The sequence below is a fragment of the Herpailurus yagouaroundi genome, unplaced genomic scaffold (genome assembly GCF_014898765.1).
Source record: "Herpailurus yagouaroundi ecotype Mexico unplaced genomic scaffold, PumYag 185, whole genome shotgun sequence".
NCBI classification, from domain to species: domain Eukaryota; kingdom Metazoa; phylum Chordata; class Mammalia; order Carnivora; family Felidae; genus Herpailurus; species Herpailurus yagouaroundi.
In genome coordinates, this window is record NW_024412416.1 from 219,265 (window position 1) to 237,710 (window position 18,446).

Consider the following 18,446-nt stretch of genomic DNA (forward strand, 5'->3'; position numbering starts at 1 on the left):
AAAGGAGGGGAAGTTTGGAAATAGACAGTGGCACTCATCAATTGCAGTTAAAAGGTCTCACTTTTGCAAACTTCATAAGCAGGTCAGCATGAGGACACATTGTTAGGGTCCTTCCCTGGGGCCTTGGAAGGGGCACACAAGTGAGGGGCTCCAGAGCTTAAGCTTCATTTGTATCCCTGTAAATTTGTGAAGTTCTCTGATGGGAAACCAGTGAAAGGGTCATGGCATGCGCTCTGTGCTCTGTCACATGAAGGTCACTCTAGCAGTGAAGGGGGACAGAAGTGAGAGGCACCAGGAAGCCCAGGCCAGGATGGCAGGGACAGCCTGGGGGCACTGGAGCTGTGTGGGGGCACAAGTCACTGTCCTTTTCCGAGCTTTCGTTCTCTCAGCTACATAATAGAAAGACTGCCCCTAAATCACCAAGCATGTCGTGGGCCCTCAATAACTGAGTGCTGTAATTATGATAAATGTTTTATAAGGTTATTATGAGAATTAGCAAATATAAGGTAACTGACACATACTGTTTACTTCACAAACGATACTTTCTGCTGTGGTATACAGAAAGGGTTTTCCGAGATAAGACGAGATCGGGCGCGTTCAGGATGGTGTGTCCGTAGACCAGAAAGGGTTTTCTAAGACTTCAAAATACTTTCGAAGACCAGTGAGAAGGAAAAAAAAAAACATATTTTAATTTCTTCTTTGAGACTATTTTTTTTGGAGACTATTTTTAAATAGATGGCCTGTAATTTGCCACAGTCCACCAGTACACTTACTCAGCATCTAAACTGGACCGGTGAGAGAGTTAACAGTGGCTAACCCTAAGGAAGATCATACGGGCGATTTCTATTCAATCTGTTGTGTATTTTCCAAAGCGAGCATATTATAATCAGAAAAGTAAGTCCTTAGATTGCTCAGGACTCAGAAGACAATTTACCCTGGATTCTCTCATTCTGTATGATTCAGAATTTTTCAGAGAATGTTATTACATAAAGCTCTCGGTACAGAATCAAAGACTTGGCCCTTCCTAGTGTTAGGTATAAAGGAACTTAGAGAAGAAATTCTTCCTGCCAACATGAAAGGAATCAAAAGTCCTCTCCAACCGCGAGACCTACTTCAACAGTAACTAACAAATTCATATACATTCACTCAAGAGTCAGTCCAGCTTCCATTTATATGGGGCTCTTATAGGTGAAAATAGGGGAAGGCAGACTCCTTTTAAATGTGAATCACGAATGTGAATGTCTGGTACAAAGACGGATTAAAAATAAACCAAGATATGACCCAGCAATTCCACTGGGGTTCATACTCAAGAAAAACGAAAGCCTAAGTCCACACAAAACTTGTACATGAGTATTCACAGCAGCCCCCAGTCGGAGGCAACCCCGACGTCCGCCACCCGATGAATGAACAAGATGCAGTGTAATCACACGAGGGACGTTTATTCGGCAATAACAAACACAGACCCCCGCTGTTATTTCCCTTGTCTAGTAAGCTGTGGGTTTCCACCATTCGCCCAGCATCGGTGAGCCTGGCAGCGCTACAGCACGTGGAAGACGCCAGAAGCCTGCAGACCGGCTTCTAGAGCTGCATCGCACGGAACGTCCCGAACAGGCCGACGTGCACACACAGAGAGCAGACCAGCGGCTGCTTGGGGCTGGAGGGCTGGGGTGACCACAAAGCGGCGTGGGGCTTGTTTGGGTTCGCAAAAGTGTTGTGAAACTGACCGGTGCTGGCTGCACGGCTCTGTAAGATCACGAAACCCACTGCAGCGAGCACTTCAGATGGGCGAGGTGCATGGGATATAAAAGCTACCTCTCAATAAAGCTGAGGTAACTGTTATCTATTAGTGTCCCTATAAATGTGTGAAAGAAAGGTAATCTAATTCTGAATTAACTCAAGAAAATTAGTCTGAACAAGAGAATTAAAGTTGCATAATTAATTTAAATAATGACTTATTTAATTATGTATTTATTCTCAGAGAGAGAGCACAAGCCAGGGAGGAGGGGCAGAGAGGGACAGAGAATCCTGAGCAGGTTCCACACTGTCAGCGCAGAGCCCGACGTGGGGCTCCATCCCACAAACCACGAGACTGTGACCCGAGCTCAAATCAAGAGTCAGATGCTTAACCAACTGAGCCACCCAGACCCAGGTGCCCCTAAATACTGACTTTTAAAAAGATACCAATTATGGGGCGCCTGGGTGGCGCAGTCGGTTGAGCGTCCGACTTCAGCCAGGTCACGATCTCGCGGTCTGTGGGTTCGAGCCCCGCGTCGGGCTCTGGGCTGACGGCTCGGAGCCTGGAGCCTGTTTCCGATTCTGTGTCTCCCTCTCTCTCTGCTCCTCCCCCGTTCATGCTCTGTCTCTCTCTGTCCCAAAAATAAATAAACGTTGAAAAAAAAAAAAGATACCAATTATATTTTTCAAATTATGATAAAGGTAATAAGACCACAAATTTACTAGAGGAACGTGTACATACTTAAACTTTTTTAAGAATTTTAATTCCAGTGTAGTTAAAATACAGTGTTTTATGTTCCAGGTATGCAACATAGAGATTCAATTACTCAGTGTATCAAGGTAAGTATACTTTTTTTTTTTTAACGTTTATTTATTATTGAGAGACAGAGAGACACAGAGTGTGAGCAGGGGAGGGGAAGAGAGAGGGGGAGACATAGAATCTGAAGTAGGCTCCAGGCTCTGAGCTGTCAGCACAGACCCTGGCGCAGGGCTCGAACTCACAGACCACGAGATCATGACCCAAGCCGAAGTCAGTGGCTCAACCAACTGAGCCACCCAGGCGCCCCAAGGTAAGTATATTCTGAATCTCCTTCACCTATCTCACCTGTCCCCCCACCTCCCTCTGGTGCCATCATTGTGTTCTCTGTGAAGAGTCTGTTTCTTGGTTTCTTTTTTGCTCATTTGTTTTGTTTCTTAAATTCCCCCATACAAGTGAGATCATATGGTATTTGTCTTTCTCTGACAGATTTATTTCACTTCACCCCATCCATGCTGTTGTAAATGGCACGGTTTCATTCTTTTTCATCACCGAGGACTATTTTGTTGTACATGTACACCGTATCTTCTTTATCCATTCATCAGTCGATGGACATTTGGGCTGCTTCCATAATTTGGCTACTGTCGATAGTGATACTGTAAACATTGGGGTGCCCGTATTCCTTTAAATTAGTGTTTTTGGGGTGGAGAATATCTTTATGTGTATCATACTAACAAGAAATATACACGATTAAGAGCTTTGCCTACCTAAACACAAAAAACCCTTCGGTTATCAGCATTAAAAACAAAACTGTAAACACTAAAATGAGAAGGTGCTGTAACGCAGATGAGCTTCTAAGTTAAGTGCCGGGACAGGAAACGGGACAAGGAGATAGGCAGAGCTCGGAAGAAGAAAAAAAATTTTTCTGGAAGAGAAAGGGGGCAAAGCTGACATGGGTTCACTCGCTGTTTAGGGTTCTTTTCTACCAGCCTCCTCCGTCTCAGGCCGAAGCAACAACAAAAATGGAAGCAAGGTTAGGGACAGGTCACCGTGTTCTCGATGCCTTTTTAGCTCAGGGTGTAACTACTTTCGGGAGTCGGAGGCCTGGACCATGCTCTCCTCCTCCTCTCTCATCCTTCATTCCAGGGGCACTCCTCCTCCTCTGCCCCCTTTACCACTGAGACCCTCATCCTTCCCATTTCTGAAGCCTCCCAGCTGGTCTCCCTCCTTGTCTCTTGCCACTTAACCCAGCTCCCGGACTCGAGTTAGAGCGTAACCTGGGTCCCTGATTCTCTCAAATCTCTCACAGGATCTGCGAAGCTCTCGTCTCTTTGGTGTACATTTTTCCAACCTCATCTCTGGTCATTAATCATCTTCCCCCGACCAGCTCTGCTCTAGCTCTGCTCAGCTACAGGCTTTCCATAAATATGGGAAGCTGTCCCCTGCCAGGCCTTCACGCCCTCGCCGCAGTTCACAGCCACCAGGGGTCGAGCACGTGTCCACATTAGCAAGCGCTTGATTACAGCCCTGCCTGTCCTGCAAACGGCACATTAATAACTGAGAACGTGTCTTACTCAGCCACAAATTGCCATCACCTAAAATTACCAGGAACATGGTAAATAGGAAGAGAAATGAAACTACTTTGTGATTTTTTTTTCAGAACGTGGAATATTTTTGCACTGCTAAGACAAATACTTTCATGGAGCTTTCAAAGACTGTAGAAATTTGAGTCTTGCTTATTTTCTGATTAAGAAAAACACGGAAGCCAAATTACACACAGGAACACATTTCTCCCCCCCACGATTTATTTTTAAAAACACGATTTGTAACTCACCCAAATGAAATCAAGATTTTAAACCTTTAGCTCTTTGGTTTTCTACTTATTCCTATCAAGACTCTCCTGCATTGGTCGTGCCTGTGAGAAAGAGCCCATGTTCTCCCGATGGTTGCTAAGCTACATTCGGGATGCACCAGGCAAGGCCCTGGAAACCAGAGCTAAAAATACGCCACAGAGCAGAGGGAGAGAAGAGGGTGGGAGAGATTCTAGGCTAGTCAGCCTTGGTGCAGGAAAAAACCAGTTAGGGCAGCCCCCGCCCTGCCCCCATCTTTTACTTTTCCCCCAGCATGAAATTACTTCAACAAAAGGGTGCATCCGTTAAGGTCTTTCCGTCATTAGGATAAGGTTCTGAAGACTTGCTCCAGACGTGGTGGTAAACAGGCTGGGCTCTCGTCCCCTACAGCCTCTGCAGGGCCCACAACTATAGGAAGTGTTGGGAGGGGCGGTCAGAGTATAGAAAACCCACCACTTCTACTGACCTGGATGGAAAAGGAGTGCATTTTAGGATTTCACTCCAGCGAACCAAGGGCCACCACTCATTCGTCAATCCTTATTTGAAGCCTAACAGTTACGTGCCCATTTCCCTTCCAGGTACCGGAACGCAGCTGCCGAAGCCCCTGCTCCGGAAGCTTGCATTCCAGCGGCGCAGACGGACGGTAAGCAGTCGCTCCGGACGGTGACGAGGGCGTGGGGAACACCCAGGAGGGTGAGAGAGGAGTGCGTGGGGGAGTGGCTGCTCCTGACGTAGCCCAAGACCCAAGAAGGGGACGTTCGAACCGGAGGAAGGGTGTTCCCAGGGAAGGGTGTCCTCAAGGCCGAGGGACTGGCAAGAACAGAGGCTCTGGGGCGGACGAGGCTTGGTCTCTCAGGGGACAGCCAGGCTCACCCGGACGCACACAGTGTGAGGAGGGCGCACTGGTGGAGGAGAGGGCAGCAGTGGGGCCGGACACAGGACACCTGAGCAGGAAGGGCAGCCACCGCGGCATCTCGAGCAAAGCGGTATCACAGTGGCTGCCGTCCCGGGAACTGAAGGACAGGAAGGAAACGGAAGCAGACCAGTCACAAGGCTGCTGAAACCCACAGCGTGGGACTGTGGCCACAGGGTCCCTGCTGGGCAAACCATCTACCTGCGTCTGTGCACAGCGGGACTGAAAGGGTCGATTTACATCACACAGCGGATCCTCATTAGATTCTGCAGTTGCAAATTTGCTTGTGACCCCAAACCCACGTCACCGCAGACGTGCAATGATCTGAATTGTCTGACGTGCGTGTTCCCAGCTGAAATCAAAAGAGGGGACGCTGCCTCCGCGCCTCAGCTCTGGCACTGTAAACCAGTGTTTTTCTTTAGCTCTATTTTGCGCCACAGTTTTCCCATCTTTGTGCTGTCGGTGATTGTGCTGAAATGCCCCTAAGCATAGTGCTGAAGTGCTGGCTAGTGTTAAGTGCAGGAAGGCTGCTAAGCCTTACAGAGAAAATGCGCTAGACAAGCTTCACGTAAGTGTTGCAGCTGTTGGCCCTGAGTTCAAGATTAATGAATTACCAACATGTATTAAGAGGTCTTTAACAGAGAGGCATAAAACAAAGTTACGTATTGATTGGTTGACGCAAGTGTTGCGGCCAGAGACTCACAGGCACCTTGCGTGGGATCTCCCCAGGAGCCATGGTTCAGCACTTGCTGATTCAGTGTTCATAATGAACTTCCAGAACAAAGCTGCTATGAGTAACAGCATCCAACTGTATGAATTAGAGTAAAAGGAAACCTAGGGGAGCCTGGGGGGGAGGGGGGTTCAGTTGTTCAGGCATCGACTCGGTTTCAGTTCATGTTCTCACGTTTCATGAGATGGAGCCCAACGGGCTCAGCGCCAACAGCATGGAGCCTGCTTAGGATTCTCTGTCCCTCTCTCTGCCCCTCCCCCAGTTGCACATGATCTCTAAAAACAAAAACAAAAAAAGGAAATTTAGATTTAAAAAGCACTACGTCGAGGCACCTGGGGGGCTCAGTCGGTTAGGCGTTGACTCTTGGTTTCGGCTCAGGACATGGTCTCACGGTTCATGGGTTCAAGCCTCGCATCAGGCTCTCTGCTGACAGCACAGAGCCTGCTTTGGATCCTTGGTCTCCCTCTCTCTGCCCCTCCTCCACTCACATTCTCTCTCTCAAAATAAACATTAAAAAAAAAAAAAAGGCACTGTCAAAGGTGAGTTGAAAAAACACCTTAGCATGAACATGAGGTTAGTGTGCACAAAGCACCCGAAATGGCTATTCCCTAAGAGCATGTGGTAGGGATTCAGCTGAGAGTCCACGTCTGATTGCCTGACAACAGGCGAGATGGGTTAGCTATGGCTGGGTGCACTGGTTCTCATCCCTGGCAGAAGCCGCTGGTGGGAGTGGACTGGAGGGTGGTATTTAAAGAACTGCTACTGTCAGGGTCCCACCCCAGAGGTTGGTTCCATGGATATGGAGTACAGCCTGGGCACAGGAGGCATAAAAGCTCTCCCAGGGATTCTCAAACTTTAGTATGCGCAGAACACACAGTTTGTTAACGCCGACTGCTGGGCTCTACTCCGAGATTTTTACTCAGTTGTTCTGGGATGGGATGCCAGAATTTGCACTTCTAGTCAATTCCCAGGTGATGCTGACATGGTCCGCACAAGGACATAGCACTGCCCCACGGTACTTCCGTCAAAGAACTTTATCCTAAATGACAGCAAAACTCGGCAATGAGAATCCCTTCTGTCACATCTAAACTATTCTCTTTGGTTTCACTTTTCTCTGTGGCCCTAATTTCTCTTGCACAAACCTTCCACGTGGCTTTGGGCAGCCTGCCCATCACAGGGTCCTCAGCGTTCCCTCCTTGTGCGCCCAACATCAATTCTGGCTTGGCCTGGCCTCACGTGCTTCCTCAGAACAATCCTGGAGAGGAGACAGGCCGTCCACCCAGCCAGAGAAGTGTGCGCCCCTCTGTGAAAGGACAGCTCTGACTGACAGACCTGCTAAGCCCACCTGGAGTGGAGGGGCGAAAAGCCAGAACACAAACCCCATAGATGAGAGGAAGGATAAACTGAACATAACGTATCTCGGGTACAGGGGTGAGATCTGAAAGGGACACACGGGGGCTTCGCGGGGACTGTTTCTGAGGCTGCTTAGTAGGGACACAGGGTTTCCTTTAATTATGCCTTTCATACTTTGTTAACTATGCGCACGCATGTGTGTATGTGTGTGCACGTGCGCCCACACGATTTTACGCCCAGGAGGATTACCCATCAACAGCACAGGCTGGCAACACCAAGGGGAAGAAGATGACTCTTGCATCACCGGATCTTGCTCTATTGGAGGCCAAGAGAGGGATGGCTCAACTTTGCTCAAGTTGGGCTACAGGGTCTCCACATAGCAGGGGGACAACTAAGGAAATCCTGAGTGCACAATCCCGCCTTTCTCTTTGTATGAAGTTTACACGCCGTCAGTTGTGACATCTCACTAGAAGTGACTGCAAAGGCCGCCGGAGTACATTTCGCTCGTGATCCCCGGACCTTCAGGGATCACGGCTACGGAGAATATCTTCCTTCACCATTTCCATTCTTTCCAAGTTTTATTCCCCAAAACAAGGGTGGAGGGACTGGGGCGTCCGTGACGAGTAATCGTCAATACAAGATCTGAGTGGACAGAGACAGCAAGGACCCAAGCGAGCTGGTGCCATCCTGGTCTCCCACCACACAAGCCGAAACAAGTCAGAGCTTTCGCAGGGTGAAAAGGACAGCACGGACACTGAAATGGCCCCAGGTGAGTTACAAAACCCACGGTCCTTCCTTCTATTTTTCCTTTTCTTTCTGTTCTTTTTCTTTCTTCTCGCGCTCAGCTTTAGCCTCTTCTTCTTCATGGTTTTTGATCAACTGCTCCACCTCTTTCTGTTTGAGGACTCTGATGACCGTCTTCCCGTTCTCTCTTGTTAGGGTGGCGATTTCCACTGGAAGTGAGCACACGCACTTGTGTTACAGGCGGGCACACTCGGCAAACAAACTCAACAGTCCCAGCTCTTCCCTGGAGCCGAGGCCCCCACTCTCCATGCCGTGTGCTGTGTACGATTCACGGGTACTCTGACAGCAATAAAATACCTCCCATCTTGTGAAGTTCCTATCAACCCTTTCACTTAAGTGTCCCCCCTCTGGCCTATTAGCTGTGACGACCAGATGGAACCACAGCCTCCCTGTTGGAACCTCTGAAGGTGCAGAGAATCTCTAACCAGTGATTATACTCATTTTTCATGGACTTTTGAAACCTCTTTTTAAAACAAAGGCATGAAAAGCAGTTCCCATGACCACAGATGAGAAAAGTAAACGGATACCAAAGAAGGAATTTTGAGAGCAGAGGAAATGGGAGTACGACCTCCTTGAAATTGGTAGAACTAGACAAAAAGGGGGCAGCCTGCAAGTAAATTGCATTTTCTAAGGAACAAGAGGAGCTAAATTATCCTAAACAGAATCAATACATTAATTCACCACAGTTTTTGAAAAACATTACTTAGAAATATTGTCTTCTGTGGTTATATGATTTAAGCTACATAAAGTATTTAAAATTGCAAATATGGCATCACATGAGAGATCAGGAGATTCAAAAGAGCAGAGGATACCACAGCTCCGGCAAAAGTCATCCCTTGGATAAAGCGTAAGATACATTAAAAAAAAAAAAAAAAAAGCACAAGATACGTATGTATAAATACCTAATCACATGCATGCTCTTCATCATATATATGTACGCACACACAGATATCACCGTCAAGAGCTGGTAAGACAATTATCAACTAAAAGTAGCACAACTCATATCTCTAGCTATGAACACTGAGAACATTCAGGCTCAGGATGTACTGTGGGATTACGGCCCTACAACTTCCCAGTGGTCTTGACCTTGGTCAAGTCACTTAACCCCACTAAGCCCTAGTGTCCTCACTTAGGACACAGGTATAAGGCCACCCAATTCGTAAGGTTGAGGTTTCCAAGAACTCTGACAAGGTGGCCTAACACAGGAGCCGCTCAACTGCTTCTCTCACACAAGCGAACCAATCAGAGGAGTGGACATCGATTACCTTTTTCAGCAGAGAGTTTACTCACATCCATGGTCTTATTTAGGACTTTGATAGCTAAAGCAAGTGCCGACTTCAAAGTCATTTCTCCTTCTTTGTAGTCTTGTTTTAACATTGACACAGCTGCCTATTAAAACATAATGGAGAATCAACAAAGAATTTTCTTTAAATTCTCACATTTTTTAGGAATATGAATTAGTCAGAATAATAATGGCTGAATTATTACGGGCGTTATAAGCAACACACACAATTTCAATGACAGGAGGGCAGACCCGGAACAGGTGAACAGGGCTGTTGGTGCTGTATGAATGGGATCTTTAGCCAGGACTCCCAGGACCTCCAAGGGACTTGTGATAGAATTCAAAGGATCTGAGAACTAGGACGTGGAAAAAATTACACCTTATTTTCACGACTTCTAACTGAAAATTAGCATTTCCAGGCACCTGGGTGGCTCAGCTGGTTAAGCGTCTGATTCTTGATTTCGGCTCAGGTCTTGGTCTCACAGTTTGAGATCAAGCCCCGCATCGGGCTGCTTCCTGACAGCACAGAGCCTGCTTGGGATTCTCCCTCCCTCCCTCCCTCCTTATCTGCACCTCCCCCATGCGTGCCCTCTCTCTCAGAACAATAAACTTAAGAAAAAAAATTACCATTTCCTTCCATTATAAACGTAGACAGTAAGTCCCAGTAGTAGCACTACCTGCGACTTCATTACCAATAGAAATTGAAGGTATTCGCATATCACATAAGGTTGTGGCAACTATTTTCAAATAGATCATGTTCACTGTTACTTCAAAATTATGGTGGTTATTAGATCTTTTGCTAGATTTTACAGCAACCCAAAAATACTCACAGCACTATTATTTCCAATGCATGTGGCTTTCCATCCTCCGTAATTCCCGCTGGGGTCACTCTGGTAGAGCTGAAAACCGTAGTGCTTATCCCAGCCGATATAAAGCAGGGACACGCCGAAGGGACGTTTTCCTTTAACAGCACAACAAACAGCATCTAGATCAGCACTGCTGCTACCTGAGCCCAGCGAGTGGCACTGGCCCTGCTCTGGGAAGTTAAGCATTCATAAACTGCTTTGTTTTCTGAATGCTGGTGATAAGCTCTGTCCAAACTTCCACTTTCGTTTCCAGGATTTGGACACAGCCAAGAAAGGGAATAAAGAACAGAGGAGCGATGCTGAATTTCATTATTACGTAAAAAGCAATTTGTTTCCAGATTTGAAAATGGCATCACGGCCTTTCAGTGATCTATTAGCAAAACATATAACAATCTACATAGTGGAAGCCAATTAGTTCACGAAGCAGGGATGTATGAAAAGTGTTTTCTTATTTCAATTTCTTTTTACTACCTCAAAAAGGTCATTACTCATAAAATGGTTTAACCTTCTGGAACACGACTTCCAAAAACTTCAGTACCTCCAAACTGTGTATAAGCTTGTTTGATATCACAAAGTGCCGTGACCAACTGCTCACAAGGAATTGGCTCCTGATACTGTAACAAATACCTAGAATAAAGAAATTGGCATATTAACAACTTTCCCTAAAACACAAATACACTCTAAGCAAAATACCCTCTGAAAAGAAATCTGTGCCACAAAGACACTAAGAGTCCATGTAATTTGAAGCAGGGAGGAGAGCATGGTAAGTAACATTTTACACCCTTGCTTTAAAAATTTTGTAATTTTTGGGGCGCCAGGGTGGCTCAGTCAGTCAAGCATCCGACTTCGGCTCAGGTCACGATCTCGCAGTTCACGGGTTTGAGTCCCACATCAGATTCTGCACTGACAGAGCCTGGAACCTGCCTCAGATTCTGTGTCTCCCTCTCTCTCTGCCCCTCCCCGACTCGTGCTGTCTCTCGCTCTCAAAAATAAAGAAACATTAAAAAAATTTTTTTTTTGTAATTTTCAGTTAATAGATTTTTTAACGTCTTCCACCTTTGCAAATAAGAGTTCTCCTTGCAAACATCAAGACTAATTTACGTACCATCAGTTACGCTATTTATGACCATACCTCTGTGCAATGAGCCTCAGTTCATTAGTCAGAACATTAGCATCAGAAGTTATGCCTGCCACACTGCAAGCCATGTCCCTTGAGGAAAAGAAAGACATTGATGTGTGAGCAGGGAAATGTCTGGGAGGGGTATTCACAAGTACTGAGAAGTGAAGTTCTGTTAGAAATTCACCATGCTGGCTCCACAGCCACTACACTTTCCAAGAAAAGCCACTTACGTTTCATCTTTTATAGACTTTCAACTGATGTCATTCAACATAAAAAATAAATACGCCCTTAAATTTTTCTACAGACGTAGTTACCATCACTGCTCCGTGAACAGGGCAAGAGTAACACTAAGAAGCTGAAGTAAATCTCAAGAAGACTCATCCACAAAGACAACAAAGATTTGGCCAAACAGGAAGACAGGCTACTTCACACCCTCGGGTAGCGGTGTGCTTTCCTCTAGGCCTGGCTTCATGGAGGTGAAGGAGAGGGGACCGGCGGGAAGGGTATTTTATAAGCCTGCCTAGGAGACCCAGGACTATGCTCACCCTGAGGGTGCACTTCCTTTCTCTGTCCCCATTCCCTGAGGTCTGCCCTGACTCTCCTACAGCCTCCACACCCTCGGTCATACCCGGCAAACCTGCAGACAGTGACTCTGCGGAGGGAGAACACTCCTTCGATGAGCGTATCAGAAAGGCCTTGCACCAGCGATCATCTGGCCCATCACCGAAGGGAAGGTCTGCTCTCTGCCAGCTGCAAAGCCCCGCACACCCAAGTGTACCGGAATCTCACTAATGTACAGGGCTTGGCTAAACTGCTCCCAGACCTCCAGGAGGGCTGCTGTTTGGTAACAGTCCATATAATTCAACATAACTCCTGAGCAGTCACTCTGAACAACGCTTTGAGGGTCTGCTATAAGCCAGACACTCTGCTAGTTTACTTAGATTTATTTTATTTCACTCAACTGCCATAACCACTCTAGTGGGCTGAGACCTAGAGAAGTTAAACATCAGTGTAGGGTCACACAGAGTTTAACCAAAATTTGGGGCGCACGGGTGGCTCAGTCAGTTAAATGCCCAACTTCGTCTCAGGACGTGATATCACGTTCAGGGGTTCAAGCCCCATGTCAGGCTCTGTGTTGACAGCTCAGAGCCTGGAACCTGCTTCGGATTCTGTGCCTCCCTCTCCTCTCACTGCCCCTTCCCCACTCACGCTCTGTCTCTCTCTCTCTCTCTCTCTCAAAAAATAAACAAACGAAAGGAGAAGAGAAGAGAAGAGAAGAGAAGAGAAGAGAAGAATAAATTAACTAATTAACCCAAATTTGTGTGACTACCAAGCCTGTGCTCTTATCACTACACAATGTGGTTTCTCCACTAAGGGCTTGGCTCTGCATTTAAAAAGAATAACACATCGTCCTGGGCCTCAAGGAGGTTTTAAACAAGGTAAATTAAAAACAAAAATTCTCAGAGGTAAAAACAACTGTTCAATTTTACTATGTCACATGGAATGCCTCCCAAAATATGTGCAACGTCACTTAAGTGAGAAAGGGAGACATTTTACATTCCCTTCCCGAAGATCTCACTTACTCATTCAGTTTGTAAATTTTTTCAGAGAAAAAAACTTCATCCAGAAGCTTGTGGATGTTGCGTCTCTCTGCAGCAAGCAAAACACCATCGTTGGCTAAAATCCCCAAGCAGGTGCCTGCATGTCCAATAGCCTCCATGGCATACTCAACTTGGTACAAGCGACCTACAAGACACAGGCAGTGAGTAGCGAAGCACCACTGGTCCCAGAGAATCAGCAACAACCCTGGCAGGCTGCAAACGAGAGGCCCGCTGTGACCCCTCTGTGAGGCACGAAGCCAACCTGGTGACCATAATCAGTCCCAAGCACAAAAAGGACAAACAACTTAGCAAGGATTAAAAAAAAGTTTGTAGGGGCCCCTGGCTGGCTCAGTCGGAAAAGCATGCAACTCCTGATCTCAGGGCGGTGGGTTCGAGCCCCACGTGGGCTGCAGAAAGCACTTAAATAATAAAACTTATAAAAAAAAAAAGTCTGCAGATTTTTTTTCTCCTTTCAGGTCAAACTCTTTAAAGACATTTTTTATTTGAAATAGATTAAACAATTCCCATTTTTACCTTCCGGAGAAAATATAGTGGTCCGGGAGTCATATCTTCGAGACTGCAAAGGAAAAACGTACAGTTGACTCCTACCGCCGAAAGTAAGCCCATCCCTGCAAGCCCACAAACCATCTTATGAAACAGATGCTGGCAGGCAGGGCTCAGGGTACGGGAAGAAAGCGATAAGAAGACACCACTCCAGCTCTTTTTCCTCCCATTCCAATTTTCTCATACGCGTCTACGGGTGCAAGCAATAGGATTTATGAGGCAACAACTTGCTGGCATGTGTATCAACTCACCATGTTTTCTGAACTTTGTAAAATTCCTGTAAAGAAAAAATAAGATCATTATTAAAAATGAAGTTTACAATTTAAAGAGCGTTTTGTAACTTAAAAAAAAAAAAAATCTGTTTTGTTCACTCCCTTCCAGCATCTAACATTTTCAGTGTACCAGGCACTATGCTAGATGCATACCAAATTTTGGAATACCAAAAAGGGTGAGACCAATCCCTTTCCTGAAGAGTTTACAGTCTGGCATTCAGGTGAGGGAGGCAGAAACAGACAATTATAAGGCAATGTGGAAACAGGTGCTAAGAGCACAGTAGGAAGCAGGATGGGGAGAAAAAAATCAAGAAAGTATACTTTGAGAAACAGATACAAAAAAATGAACCCAAGTTAGAGAGGCATGGGAGAGGCAGAAATAAGTCTAAGAACCATTAGGCCTAAGAGGAAAAGTAGGAGAAGGCAGAAGGGAAGAGCAGTCCAGGCAGAGGAGAAAGCCTGCTCTAAGGGCACCGAGGCAGGACAGCTCCATGGGCAAGAGACAAACTGCTCAATTTAAAAGAATCTGAAGAAGCTAGAGAGCTAAGTATACAGATGCACGCAGAGCCTTGAATGCCAAGGTAAGAGGCTGACGCTTTCTCCAGAGTGATTCAGAGCCCCAACTTAGAGCAGGTGGGGGTGGAAATCTTAGATTCCCCATTACCATTCCTGCAAAAGCCAAAATTGGGGCTCGGCGCGAATTAATGGAAATGCCAAACTTCAGATTGCAAAGTCCATTTTCCTAAATCCCGGAGCATCGGGAATCGAGACTGGCAACATATGCTGGGATCAAGTCCTGAAGGGTCCACGGGCCCAAGTAAAAACTGTGAATTTTATCTCCCAAGCAATGGGGCTCAACTGAAAGACTGTGGGGTTAAGAGCCACTGGAGCTGGCTGGCATTTAGACATATCACGGCGGCTGAAAAGAGACTGAAGAAAAGGTAACCAGTTACGAGGCTGTTACAACAGGCAGGTGAAAGGTAAGGACGGCCCTGAACACAGCCTCCAGGCGCGACAACTTTCGAGTACTGACCCTCCCAAGCGACACCTCCATCCCGCCTGCGCGACTACGACCCCAGCCCGGCCCACGGCCCCGACGTGCGCGTGAGATCCAAGTATGGACCCCAGCAGGGCCTCTGCCCGGACGCGCGCCCCCCGCAGCCGAGCCCCACGGCGGCCGGCCGGTCGCCGAGGAGGCGGGTGCAGAGTCATGGCACCAGGGCGCCTCGGTGCCGGCTGCAGGCCGAGAGCGCTCCGCCGCGTCGCTCGTGGTCCCTGCCCGCAGGGAGAGCGGCCAGGCTTCCGCGGACAAAGGCTCACCCAGGGGCAAAGGCTCACCAGAGGGACACGCGGAAGAGTGGAGACCTACAAGGACACTCTCCTCGCGGGACACAACCCGCCGCCGCCGCCGCCGCCACTACCGACTCCGAGTGGCCGCTGCCAATATGGCGGCCGCGCGTGCGCAGAGCGCCCCGAGACCCGGAAGTCCCGGGAGCGGGGCCGGCGCTGGCGGCGGGGGCGGGAGCGGGGTCCCAGCGGCTGGGGGCGCAGCCGGGCGGGGCGCCGCGGCCCCGACGGGAGGAAGCGTGGCCGTCGCGAATTCCCCTCTCTGAGCCCGGCGCCCTGTTTGCAGTGTGACCGTGGGTTCCAGTTCCGCGAGATCCGCCGCAGGCCTGGGACGTGCGCTGAACGGCGCCGGGAGCCCCTGGGGGCACCCCTCCCGGGCGGCCGCGCACCCTCGGGGCGGAGAGGTCGCGGGGCGGGGTGGGGGGCTCTGCTCGGGGCGTGGGGGGCCCCGCGGCGGACTCGCCCGTCCTGCCGGCTTCCTCGGTCTCTGTGACTCTGTGCTGGTTCCCTAACTAACAGCGTGTTGGGAAAATAACTGGCTGTTTTGCTTTTAAGGTCACAGTAGCAATCGTGCGGACCTGTTAATTGCTTAACTATTCCTGCCCTGTTCTCAAATGGTGCCACGCTCCTAAGACTTGACCCTGCGTCCCACCTCCTTCCTGAATCTGTCCTTCCTTCCTTCCTGAATCTGTCGTCTCACTGCTGGCACAGGTGTTTCTGGACACAGAGCAAGTTCTGATAGGATTCACACCTTTGGGGAGAACTTTACCTTGGTCTCCTCAACCTTCTTCCTCGTGGAAAAGGATCCGCTGGACCACCCTAGTTAAGGCAATACCTACATCAACATGCATTTGTCTTTACTGACGCTGCCCTGTCCGTGTGTTCGTTACCCGTCTCTCCTCCCTGCCCTTTTTTCCATCCAGCTTCACTTCAGCCCCTCTGTAAACCACCGATTCACGCTTTAAGTTTCTTTGTGTTACCAGGTTGACCAGACCTGGGTTCACATGTAGTCATGTGCTCTTAGTCTCCTCCAGGAAGAGGCCCAGAGGACAGCGATTTTGTCCTCTTCCTGTTGGGTGAAAAGTTAATACTGGGGGGATCTTCACTTTTAATTTTTTTTTTTAACATTTATTTATTTTTGAGACAGGGAGAGACAGAGCATGAACAGGAGAGGGTCAGAGAGAGGGAGACACAGAATCTGAAACACGCTCCAGACTCTGAGCTGTCAGCACAGAGCCCGATGCGGGGCTCGAACTCATGGACCGCAAGATCATGACCTGAGCTGAAGTCGGCCGCTTAACCAACTGAGTCACCCAGGCGCCCCTGGGGGGATCTGCACTTTGAAGAGGAGGCTGCCTGGGAATGAGTTGTATTTTGAGGCCTTTCCTGTCATTTCTGCTTCCTGGGCACACAAGGACAAGAGCCAAAATGACAAAAGGCCCCACCCAGACCGGTGGTGCTCTGAGGGCATCCTCAGGTGATGTTAACTAACTCAGAACCACCGGGGATTCCTGCCACCTTAGTTCATTCTGCAGAATTAAGCAAGTGTTAGCTCAGAGTTTTAAGTGAGAGGCAGAATCTCAGGTCAACAGAAGACAGATCAGTTGAGACAAAAAGGCAGAAGAAAGGATGAGCCTGACAAGTTTGGGATGGAGCAGTTCAGTCTGGCCAGAATAAATAGGACCAAAAAGGAAGTAAAGGCAGAAAGGCATCTGAGGTCAATTTATAAGAGGCCTTCAATGCCAGAATTTTTTTCATCAGTAAGAGGGAGGGTCAAAGTGATGTTTTAGGATGGTGAGGCCCCACAATCTCCCAGCCCACGTGTTCCTCTTACAGCGTGGTGTGAATGCTTCCCATTCAGAGGTCCTGTGTCTCCTTGCCTTGGATCTGGGTGGGCCTGTGACTTACAGTGGTCGGTCATAAAAGATGATATATTTCTGCCTTGTCCTCTTGGGATGGTCATTCTTAGAATGCAGAGAGGTATTCTGCCACAAGCCGAGACGAGGTCCCAGGATTACCTGCCAGGTATGTGAGTGAAGATTGCTCCAGAAAGTTTTAGTCCCCGTGAAGTTCCCTCAACCATCAAATCTCCCTTAATGCTCAAGTCTTCCCGACTGAGGGCCAAGCATTTGTAGAGCAGAGACAAGCCATCCCAGTGCCTGTCTGAATTTATACCTGCAGAATCCATGAGATAATAAAATGATTGAGATTTAAGCCTACGGTTGGGGTAAGTTCTTGGTTAAATTGTCACACGGTAGTATATGTAGCTAGAGTTGTTATCTGCCTCTAGGACGGTGGCTGTAGGTTGGAGAGATTAAGGATAGGAATATCGGAACATAGGGTTCTCTTGCAGTACAAGAGGGTTTAAGAGCCTGGACAGAAAAAGACACTGGCAAGAGCAGAGTCTCTCTTGTGCGTGTGGTACTGATCCCCAAATCTAGGAATGGGTTTTCTCCTCATGGGTCGAAAGGACCAGAGACTGGCACTTGTAGAAATGCACTCATTCCAGCCATTTATTAAGGGTGTGCTCTGAGGGTGAAATTCAAGATTCAGTTCATTTTTTCTGGTCCCTAATTTCCTGAATGTCAAGCTTGATTAACAAACAAACAAAAAATGGGAGTGCCAGTCTGGCTCAGTCAGTTTGATCTCAGGGTCTTAAGCTCGAGCTTCACTTTGGGAGTACAGATTACTTTACAAAATGAATAGAACAAAATCTTTAAGAAAAATACAATGCCTTAAATTGGGAAGTGTGAGTGCTTTCATGTAAGTGATCTCATTTGATCCCAACACAGTCGTGTTCACGCGCATGCGCTTGCACGGGGGGTAGGAGGAGAGGGTTGGGACCCTGGCCCTGGCTGTCTCTGAGCAAATCCCTTGTCTGAAAATGGGGATTAGAGGCGCCTGGATGGCTTAGTCGGTGTAGCACCGACTTCGGCTCAGGTCATGATCTCACAATTCGTGAGTTCGAGCCCCGTGCCGGGCTCTGTGCTGACAGCTCCGAGCCTGGAGCCTGCTTCAGATTCTGTGTCTCCCTCTCTCTCTGCACCTCCCCCGCTCACACTCTGTGTGTATGTCTCTCTCTCAAATATAAACTTAAAAAAAATTTTTTTTAATGGGGATTAATCATACCACTACTTCTCTCATGGGTTTGTTATGGAGATAAAATGAGATCATGCATGTAAAATAATATGACATAGTAAGAAATACAGGTTTAGTCTTCTTCCAGGTTCTGGCACAAAGCTTCTAGAACCCT

At 47.8% G+C, this 18,446-nt stretch overlaps 1 protein-coding gene and 1 long non-coding RNA gene across 2 annotated transcripts; both read right to left on the reverse strand.

The window, feature by feature from the left end:
- Window positions 1-502: 502 nt before the first annotated feature.
- LOC121042243 (uncharacterized) lies at window positions 503-6,255 on the reverse strand. The gene is made up of 2 exons (XR_005796043.1): window positions 4,808-6,255; window positions 503-1,743 (listed from the first exon to the last, which is right to left on the reverse strand). It is a non-coding gene; the product is annotated as an uncharacterized LOC121042243 (long non-coding RNA).
- A 1,382-nt stretch (window positions 6,256-7,637) lies between these two features.
- On the reverse strand, window positions 7,638-15,308 carry PSMA4 (proteasome 20S subunit alpha 4). Its single transcript, XM_040493421.1, has 9 exons — window positions 15,185-15,308; window positions 13,826-13,851; window positions 13,545-13,587; window positions 12,993-13,155; window positions 11,422-11,499; window positions 10,828-10,916; window positions 10,254-10,384; window positions 9,407-9,530; window positions 7,638-8,290 (listed from the first exon to the last, which is right to left on the reverse strand). The coding sequence occupies exons 2-9, from the start codon at window positions 13,826-13,828 to the stop codon at window positions 8,136-8,138; spliced, it is 786 nt and encodes a 261-aa protein (XP_040349355.1). The 5' UTR covers window positions 13,829-13,851; window positions 15,185-15,308; the 3' UTR covers window positions 7,638-8,135.
- Between the last annotated feature and the right edge of the window lie 3,138 nt (window positions 15,309-18,446).